The sequence below is a fragment of the Erinaceus europaeus genome, chromosome X, assembly GCF_950295315.1.
Source record: "Erinaceus europaeus chromosome X, mEriEur2.1, whole genome shotgun sequence".
In the NCBI taxonomy this organism is placed as follows: Eukaryota; Metazoa; Chordata; class Mammalia; order Eulipotyphla; family Erinaceidae; genus Erinaceus; species Erinaceus europaeus.
The window spans coordinates 22442404-22452600 of NC_080185.1; the positions used below are offsets into that span (position 1 = coordinate 22442404).

The window sequence follows — 10197 nt, forward strand, 5'->3', positions numbered from 1 at the left end:
TGCGTGTGCAAGTGACTCTTGTGGGAAGTCAAGTTGCAGATTTAATCAACTATCCCCAAGAGGCAAAGGCCCAGTGCCAGAGCCCTCTGGACAATAAGAGGAGTCAGGCAGGGGGCGTGTGTGGGCTGTCAGTCGGGAGGGGTATGAGAAGGTCAGGCCAGCCTTCAGTGTATCCTGTGCGAGAGGGAGTGTTCAGGACCTAGCGGCCTCAACCTATATAGGCTTAGAGGCACATCGGGCGTCAGTCTCCAGGCTTCGAGGAATATGGGGCGTCAGCCTACAGGCTTAGGGGAACATGGGCGTCAGTCTCCAGGCTTTGAGGAACATCGGGCGTCAGCCTCTAGGTTTAGAGGAACATGGGGCGTCAGTCTATAGGCTTAGAGGAGCGTCCGGGGTCAGTCTCCAGGCATCGCGGCGCATCGGGCATCAGCCTATAGGCTTCGGGGAGCATCGGTTGTCAGCCTATAGGCTTGGAGGAACATGGGGGCGTCAGTCTCCCGGCTTTGAGGAACATCGGGCGTCAGTCTCCCGGCTTTGAGGAACATTGGGCATCAGCCTATAGGCTTCGAGGGGCGTCAGCCTATAGGTTTTAAGGAGCCTCCGGCGTCAGCCTATAGGCTTCGAGGAACATCTGGCGTCAGTCTCCAGGCCTTGAGGAACATCGGGCGGGCATCAGCCTATCGGCTTCGAGGGGCGTCAGCCTATCGGCTGCGAGGAGCATCGGGCGTCGGCCTATCGGCTGCGAGGAGCATCGGGCGTCGGCCTATCGGCTGCGAGGAGCATCGGGCGTCGGCCTATCGGCTGCGAGGAGCATCGGGCGTCGGCCTATCGGCTGCGAGGAGCATCGGGCGTCGGCCTATCGGCTGCGAGGAGCATCGGGCGTCGGCCTATAGGCTGCGAGGAGCATCGGGCGTCGGCCTATAGGCTGCGAGGAACAGCAACGGCTTAGGCGCAGAGGGAAGGTTCTGGAAGCTGGCACGCGCCAGGGTTCCAGACGGCAGACCTGTTTGGTTGTCAGGGTCCACGGCCCTGCGCACTCTGCCGACTAGGACCATGGCGAGCCTAGACGACGTGGTCTTTGAGCTCTACAGCATCAATTTCTTTTACAGCGAAGTTACGCTGGCGTCACAGAACATCATCCTGACCCAGATCGTGAACTACCGGGACTATCTGAGGCAACTGGGCTGCCCGCCTCAGGAGATCAACAGCTACCACCCCAACATGTTCTGCGCCATCAACTACGTGATGAAAAATGACATGCAGGTGGGAGCAGCTTTTCATCCTCTCCCACTCTCACGTCCTTTGGGGGTGCTGGGGTCTTGTGAATGTTTGATGGTGCTGAGGGCCGGGCGGGGTGAGGGGACGGGGGGTGGTGGGTGGGGGGTGGGTGGCGGGGGTGGGAAGCGGGGGGATGGGGGGCGGGAGTGGGGTTGGGGGAGCGGGGTGGGGAGGGCGGGAGTGGGGTGCTTGGGGTAGAGGGCCGGGGCGGGGTGGGGGGTGAGGAGCCGGGGGGGCGGGGCGGGGCGGGAGTGGAGGCTGGTGGCGGGGTGGGGGGGACGGGAGAATTGGTGGCCAGAGAGTTGGGGTTTGGGAGTGGGGGGGCGGGAGAGTTGGGGTTTGGGGGCGGGGGGCGGGAGAGGTGGGGGGGTGCGGGGGCGGGAGTGGGGGGGTGGGGAGGTGGAGGGGCGGGAGAGTTGGGGGGCGGGAGAGGTGGGGGTGGGGTGTGGAAGGGCGGGAAAGTTGGGGGTGGGGGATGGGGGGCGGGAGACTTGGGGGATGGGGGTGGTGGGTGGGGGTGCAGGAGAGGTGGGGATGGGGTGTTGGGGTGGGGAGGTGGAGGGGTGGGAGAGGTGGGGGGCGGGAGAGTTGGGGGGCGGGAGAGTTGGGGGTGGGGGGGCGGTTGGGGTGGGGGGGCGGGAGTGGTGGGGATGGGGTGTTGGGGTGGGGAGGTGGAGGGGTGGGAGAGGTGGGGGGCGGGAGAGTTGGGGGGCGGGAGAGTTGGGGGTGGGGGGGCGGTTGGGGTGGGGGGGCGGGAGTGGTGGGGATGGGGTGTTGGGGTGGGGAGGTGGAGGGGTGGGAGAGGTGGGGGGCGGGAGAGTTGGGGGTGGGGGGGCGGTTGGGGTGGGGGGGCGGGAGTGGTGGGGGGCGGGTGGGGTGGGGTGTGGAAGCGCGGGAGAGTTGGGGGTGGGGGATGGGGGGCGGGAGACTTGGGGGATGGGGGTGGTGGGTGGGGGTGTGGGAGAGGTGGGGATGGGGTGTTGGGGTGGGGAGGTGGAGGGGTGGGAGAGGTGGGGGGCGGGAGAGTTGGCGGTGGGGGGCTGGAGAGGTGGGGATGGGGTGTTGGGGTGGGGAGGTGGGGGGCGGGTGGGGTGGGGTGTGGAAGGGCGGGAGAGGTGGGGGGGCGGGAGTGGTGGGGGGTGGGGGGCGGGAGAGGTGGGGAGGTGGAGGGGTGGGAGAGGTGGGGGGTGGGAGAGTTGGGGGTGGGGGGCTGGAGAGGTGGGGATGGGGTGTTGGGGGTGGGGAGGTGGAGGGGCAGGAGAGGTGGGGGGCGGGTGGGGTGTGGAAGGGCGGGAGAGGTGGGGGGTGGGGGGCGGGAGAGGTGGGGACGGGGTGTTGGGGTGGGGAGGTGGAGGGGTGGGAGAGGTGGGGGGTGGGAGAGTTGGGGGTGGGGGGCTGGAGAGGTGGGGATGGGGTGTTGGGGGTGGGGTGTGGAGGGGCAGGAGAGGTGGGGGGCGGGTGGGGTGTGGAAGGGCGGGAGAGGTGGGGGGCAGGAGAGGTGGGGACGGGGTGTTGGGGTGGGGAGGTGGAGGGGTGGGAGATGTGGGGGCGGGAGAGGTGGGGGTGGGGTGTGGAAGGGCGGGAGAGCTGGGGGTGGGGGGCGGGAGAGCTGGGGGGATGGGGGGCGGGAGAGCTGGGGGGATGGGGGGCGGGAGAGCTGGGGGGATGGGGGGCGGGGATGTCCCAGGTGGCAGACCTGTGCTTTCAGGAATGGGGAGCCAACACTCCTTAGTCCGGGCTCAGGGCCCAGGCGTGTGACTGTCTGTGAGGCCCCTGGTGGGTCTTTACGTTTCACTCCAGCCGCCCCGCGTCACATCCACGACCCCCCTAAGCAAGTAGCCGCCATGGGAGTGGGCGGTAGGTTGCGCGGCGGGTTAAGCGCACGTGGCGTGAAGCGCAAGGACCGGCTAGGGATCCCGGTTCGAGCCCCCGGCTCCCCACTGCAGAGGAGCCGCTTCACAGGCTGTGAAGCAGGTCTGCAGGTGTCTGTCTTTTCTCTTCCTCTCTGTCTCCCCCTCCTCTCTCCATGTCTCTCTGTCCTGTCCAACGACATCAATAATGACTACAACAACAATTCATAATCAAGGGCAACAAAAGGGAAAATAAATACATAGAAAAGGAAGTAGCATCCATGGGACTTGGGCGGTAGCGCAGCCGGTTACGTGCACTTGGCGCGAAGCATAAGGACCAGGTAAGGATCCCGGTTCGAGCCCGCGGCTCTCCACCTGCAGGGGAGTCGCTTCACAGGCGGTGAAGGAGGTCTGCAGGTGTCTTATCTTTCTCTCCCCCTTTCTGCCCTCCCCTCCTCGCTCCATTTCTCTCTGTCCTGTCTAACAACAACGACATCAGTAACAACAACAATAATAACTACAACCGCAATACGAAACAATAAGGGCAACAAAAAGGGACCATCAATCCATCAATTAATTTAAAAATAATTAAAAAAAAAAAAAAGAAAGAAAATAGCAGCCTGCAGGTCTCACTGAGTCGACAGAAAAAATACAGATTCACTGCCTTCTTTCCTCGACCCTGACAAGGGGTGAAGTAAAGGGCGAGTGTGTAGAGATGCCCTCGAGTCCTCCCTCTGGCTGCTGAAGGCACTCGCCCCAGCTTCCTCGGTGAGTCCTGCCTGTGGCTGGTCTCGCCCTGGACAGCACCTTCCTCCGTCTCCTCCACAGTCACTACTAGACTAGAGGCACGGGGGACATGCGTGTGTCCCAGGAACAGCCTGTGTGTCGGCATTGTTGACACACTAAGCCAAGCAGTCATGCATGATCAAGTGGGGTGTATGTGTGTGTTGGGGGGGGAAGGTAGAGGGGTCCACAGGTTAGTGTTTGGATTTTGCCTTTAACGCATCTCCCACTGCCCTTTCTCAGCAGACAGGAACCGCTGGAGCAGGCCAGCCCCCAAGAAGGCCCGCAGCCAGGAGGCGCAGACCCGCGTCCACCAGAAGACCGGAGTCCACCAGAAGAACGGCGCCCAGCAGAAGAGCGGAAGCCAGGAGGAGGCGCAACAGGTCACCACCCCTGCAGGAACAGCATGGGCAGGGGTACCCGGAGCCTGTGGCGCAGAGCTCTCAGAGCACGCTTGGATCTGCACCCTTAGGTGAGGGTGCAGACGGGCTGCTTAGCTACGGGAGGCCAAGGCTGTGTGTGGTTAGGGTCAGCACTTAGAGGCAGAAGAGGGAGGACCCTGTGCAACCACAGTGCTGGGTGTTCTGAGTGCCAGCAGAGAAAAGGAGCTTTATTGTGTGACATCTTTCTAGACCTCTTTGTGGGTACTGGTATTTCCACAGCCTCCCGATTTCTGAAATAAACAGTAGCCTCAGCACTGCAGGGCACTAAGTTGTAGGTGTGTTTGTGTGTGTGTGTGTGTGTGTGTGTGTGTGTGTGTGTCTAGAGCACAGTGTGTGTATGTGTTTGTGTGTGTGTGTGTGTAGAGCAGTGTGTGTGTTAGTGTGTGTTTTGTGCTGGTGTGTGTATAAAGTACACACAGTGTGTTGTGTGTGTGAATGTCTGTGTGTGTTGTGTGTGTGTGTGTATGTGAGTGTGTAAAGCACACACAGTCAGCTCTCAGTCTCTTTTGATTTCCAGGTGCTTCTGCCTCTAATGACGTGCTAGAAGTGAGGATGGAGAATGGGGCGCCCCCTCCTGTGTCCCCCCCGGTCCGCCTCCCTGCACCAGAGATTTTGTACTTGGCTGGAGAGGCCATTACTCCTGTCCCGCCCGAAATTATCCTGGAAGAAGAGAGTTTAAGCGGAGATGAAGTAGCTCCTGAAGCTGCTCTGAATCCCCCCGAAGAAGAGGACGTGATCATGATGTCTCCTGACCTCGAAGCCACAGCATCCACTTCAACTGGAGACAAGCCAGAGGACTCACGCAGGAGCCCCCCGATGTCAGAGCAAACCAAGGAGGGCATCAAGGACCAGTTAAGGAGTGAGCTCCGGAAACGTGGCCACAGTAAGTAGCGGAAGGGTGTCTGGAGTTGAAGCCCCCGGGCCTCTGTGCTGCAGGGTGCGGGCGTGTTCCAGCCCCAAAGCCAGCCCACCCTCTGACTAAGGTTTGACACAGTGGAGGGGGTCCTCTGTGCTTTGTCTCCTGTGTCACAGGGCAGCTGTGCAGGCGGCCTGCTGTGCTGTGCGTGGAGAGAGCTCACAGTAGCTTCCTCAGGAGACGAGGGGTGGCGGCGGGGGTTGGGGGGGGGTGTTGTCGAGGTGTAAGCGCCTCTGCAGACATGCCCACCGGGCAGCCTTCTGGTCTTGGAGGGAGGGGCTCTGCTGCCCAGGGTGCCCTTTGCTGGAGGTCCTTCCTACCCATCCGCACTGCTGGGAGCACCGAGACCTCTTGTCCTTTTGCAGAATACAGCAGAGTCCTCCCTCTGCTGGAAAACGTGCAAGGATCTCTTGCAGTCAAGAAAGAACTGATTGAGTTTGCCATCATGGAAGCAGCAAGGTGAGTGCTAGAGAGCAAATGCCAGCTCGCCGCAGCCTTTGGGTCTGACGCTGAGCAGGGGCAGAATGAATGGGTCCTGCTTCTCTCCCCAGACCTCTTGGCCCCCAGCCACAGTTCATGGATTTGCACGGGGATTCCAGCAGTATCATCCAGGGCTGTCTCACACACATGGTTAGATCTGTTTTGCACCCACTGCTGCTTTCCATATAATTCAGTACCCTTTCTTACAGATGCAACGGTGTTGCCATCATCCAGGAACTGAAGAGGTTACTAGCAGAGGTGCGCTGCAACCAGCTGATATAAATCCATCCCGTGAAGAAAAGGAGAATTATTTTATTGAATGCCACCGCAAGAAATGAGGGGATTTCTCAGTGCCGCCGGTGAGGTAGAGCATTCCTGCGGCTTCCCAGACGTCACTCAAATGATACCTGCTTTCTAGATGTGGGAAAAAGAAACAAGAGTCCTTGAATAGCATACTTTTCTTTCAATAAAAATGGAGAATTGCTCTAAAGACTTCTTGTGAGATTATTGCTGGTTGTTTGTGTCCTTCTTTGTGTACTGTGGGAGAGGTTGCTGGGACTCAACAGGTGATTAGTATTCAGCAGCAAAGAAGAAGAAGAAGCAAAAGAAGGAGAAGGAGGAGGAAGAGGAGGAGGTGAAGAAGCTTGAAGATGCTATGTTAAGTTAAGAATTTAGCCAGCAAGAGAGAGATGATTATGAGATGATCTCTCCTATAAGCGGTAGTTGAGAAATGACAACAGGAATGGAAACACAAAGCAGAACTTGAATTGGGTTTGGTGTATTTCACCAAAGTAAAGCTCTGGGGGCTGGGGGGGAGGGGTTCTTTCTGGTCCTGGTGCATGATGGTAGAGAAAGACCTAGGGCGGGGTTAAAGTGGTTTACAGAAAAGTTTAAAAAAAATTATACATATACCAACAGCTATATTTACTGCTTACTGTAAACGAGAGAGAGAAGAGGAAAGAGAGAAACGAGCAGGGGAGGCGAGTACTCTGCCAGATGTACTAAGGCAGCAGCCTGAAACTACCCTCTGAGCAACCCCAATGAGCCCTGAATGTGGGTTATTGATTGGTCACGTTCATTTACAGAGTTACCCTCAGTAAAGGATATTTGTCTCTCCCTTCAAACTTGTGTTGTTAGTGACAGCTGATGGGGGGATGGGGGGAGTTCGGTCTGTTTGGTCAACAGAGAGGGTAGGAGGTGCGTGGTCTGCCTGGTGTTCTGGGGGCTGGCAGCGAGGCTCCTGTGGGCATCAGCTCCTGGGCCCAGGCTGCACCCCACACAGCCTGTGTTTCCCAGCGTGCATGAGTCCTGTGCAGAGCAAGGTGGCAGCACCTCTCCACACCTGTAACTTCCTGGAACTCCCCCCAAGGTAGAAGGACCTCAGAGAGCTCCTTGAGACACTGTCTTGTGCCCCTCACACCCCACACCCTTGGCATGCCAGCACTGCATTCTAGCACTGTGCTAGAATGTTCCAGGAAAAATGAGCTAGAGTTTACTGCCCTGTGATGAATTGCCTTAGGCAACCTTACCCAGTGAGGATTTAGCACCCTGAGTGTGGATTCTGTGCTGTGGGTGCTCCCTCTGCCCCAGAGGGGGTCTCTTCTTCAAAATGTGTCAGGGCAGGCTGCTCCCCACCTTGGGGAAGACATTCTCTGGGTGCTGGTGCCACACTCTGTGGCCCTTAGCCTTAGGGTTGCATCTCAGTCAAGTTGGAAGGAGCAGTGTAGCTTTTCTGCTGCTGATTCTTCCTGAGTGGTGGTGGTGGTGGTGGTGGGGGGTGAGTGAGCTCTGAGTGCTTTTCCTCAATCCTGGGGGCTTATGATTGGGTGTTCATCCCATAGTGTGCTCCTCCTTGATGCTCTTCCACAACCTCCGGTCACACTGGTTCCTGGGGGCACTGTCTCAACTGGGAGGTGGGATGGATTTCTACGTAGGAGCTTTATGGGCTCAGCAGACTAATTCTGGGGCCCCCTCCAGGCCCAGAGCAGCTAAGAAGACTCCTTATAAGGTCTCTGCAGAGGAGTGGATTCCCAACTAACCTCCAGAATCCTTGGGGTCAGGAGCTAGTTCACCTGGCAAACACAATTTGTCATGCTGGAGAACCTGGGTATGAGCCTGACGCAAAATGGAGGACCATACACAGGTCAGGGAAGCTTCATATATGGTGGAAAGGTGATGTTTTCTCTCCCCCTCTCACTGTCTCTGTCTTGTATGGAAATTGAAAGGGACAAAAATCCTCCAGGAGCAGTGAATTCATACAGGCATAATAAATACCACCAGTAAATAAATAAACGAGTGAACAAACAAATAACAAGACCTGTTGTTTTGGTAATAGTTATCTCACGAGACACAATTCTTTATTTTATTTTATTCTGTTATTTACAAACAAATCTTTTAAATATAACTTTTATTGATAAAAAGGAAACACTGATAAGAACCATATAGGAAAAGAGGGGTACAACTCCACACAATTCTCAACTCCAGAACTCCATATCCCATCTCCTCCCTTGATTGTTGACTGTAGATCCCATCGATTTGATCTGATCTGGGGCCCATATTCAGCTTAGTCTCGAGACTATGTGACCTCTGCAACCCTATAGATCTCATTCTGTAGTCACGAGTAGGAACGTTCTAAGCTGCCCTAATTTCAGGACCCATCTTCCTCAGGTGGAGCATAGGGTATGTTGTCCAGCCTCCCTTCTGAGGATGGAACATTCTCTACCGTGGTTGATCCATGTTGAAGGCAAGTTCCTATGCGGGCTGACAGAGGGGTCTATTGTGTTCTTCCTGATAGAGATGACCAGTAACAGTGGAGAGGGGGATTTACTCCAGGTCTAGGCCCATCATGTCTGTTTGGGAATCTCAGGACTCCCCGAATACGGCCCCAGCTGATGGGGTGGCCTGATAGTGACTAAAGAGTCATTGTTAAAGTATGCCAGTCTCTTGCCCTTATTCAGCTTTTGCAGTCATTATTTTGATAAGGATAGCTTTGGAGTGAGTGAGAGAACTGTGAAGCTTTCCCCTTGCACGTGGGGACCGGAGGCCGAGTCTTTTTCATGTTGACTCTCTAAAAAGCTTAGACTAGGGAGAGCAGAAGCAACCAGTGGCATTACTCTATAAGAAACAGCTATATACAAATAATGTCAAAAGACATAAAATACGGTGATGGTGTGTATGATACAGCAAATCCTAACAAAGGGGTTTTTCAAAGTTGACCCGATTGCCAAACAATGTGATTGTAGCAATAACTAACTATCTGTTGTCTTCTTAAACTCTTAAGACAGCAGGAACCTCCCACTTCCTCTATAGAGCCTGTATTTCCCCCTGTCCTGGAACCTCTGGGTTGAGGCTCACTTTCTTGCATGCTTCTCTCAAGTCATACCAAATGATATTGCATTTGCTATTTTTCAACCTAATAAATGCAACGAGTACCACCTCAGCATGCTTCGCCTCAGACTGTGTCCAGAGAAGTCAGGCACGGAATGTCAACCCTTCAGCCTCATTACTCGGGTGAGATCTTTCTTTCATGGTATTCTCTAATTCCATTCCAGGAGGTTCACTTCCTAACAAAGTCCCAAAACCTAGATATAGACCAGGTCCCACAAGATAGAGCCTATGTTCACATGTATCCATAAATTAGGGCAAAATGTATACCTGAAAGCAAAAATACACACTAGTCTGTAGTGCGTCAGTATAAAGTTCATAATGAAATAGTATCTAATTAGACTTAGATACCCTCCTCACCTGCTTCCTATTACAGTTCTCTTACTCACTCCAAAGCTAACCTTATCAAAGCAAGGACTGCAAAAGCTGAATAAGGGCAAGAGACTGGCAGACCTTAAGGATGACTCTTTTGTCACTATCAGGCCATTCCATCAGCTGGGGCCTTAATCAGGGAGTTCTGAGATTCCCAAACAGACATGATGGACCTAGACCGCGAATAGATTCCACTCTCCATTGTTACTGGACATCTCTATCAGGACAACAAAATAGACCCCTTTGTGGGCCCCCATAGGACCTTGCCCTCAACTTGGATCAACAATGGTAGAGAATGTTCCATCTGCCGAAGGCTGGACAACACACTCTACCTGAGGAAGTTGAGTCTTGATATTGGGGCAGAATGGAATGTTCCTACTCATGACCACAGAATGTGAACTCAGATCTACAGGGATGCAGAGGTCACATAGGCTTCTGAGCTGATTATGGGCCCCAGATCACATCAAATCAATGAGGTTTACAGTCAACGATATTTATACCCCTTTCTCATATTAGGGAGCTACTCTCTTCCTTGATGCAGCTTTCTGGTCCCTTTTCCAGCCATGACATCATCTCCCCAGACAATAACTCGGATCTATCTATCGACATATCACATTTCATGCTCAGAGGCAAAAACAAAAAGGAAAAAAAACTAGTATTGCCACAGTCCATTTTGAATTTAACTAAAATA

The 10197-nt window shown here is 55.2% G+C and overlaps 1 protein-coding gene across 2 annotated transcripts; it reads left to right on the forward strand.

Annotated features, from left to right (window-relative positions):
- The first annotated feature begins 965 nt into the window (after positions 1 to 965).
- Positions 966 to 6259, forward strand: LOC132535863 (integrator complex subunit 6-like). 2 transcript variants are annotated; one of them, XM_060183351.1, is made up of 5 exons: positions 966 to 1263; positions 4155 to 4383; positions 4872 to 5237; positions 5636 to 5729; positions 5960 to 6259. In XM_060183351.1, the coding sequence occupies exons 1-5, from the start codon at positions 1054 to 1056 to the stop codon at positions 6030 to 6032; spliced, it is 972 nt and encodes a 323-aa protein (XP_060039334.1). In that variant the 5' UTR covers positions 966 to 1053; the 3' UTR covers positions 6033 to 6259. The 2 variants fall into 2 exon arrangements, with proteins under 2 accessions (XP_060039334.1, XP_060039335.1); XM_060183352.1 differs by having other exon boundaries at positions 4158 to 4383.
- Positions 6260 to 10197: the final 3938 nt, after the last annotated feature.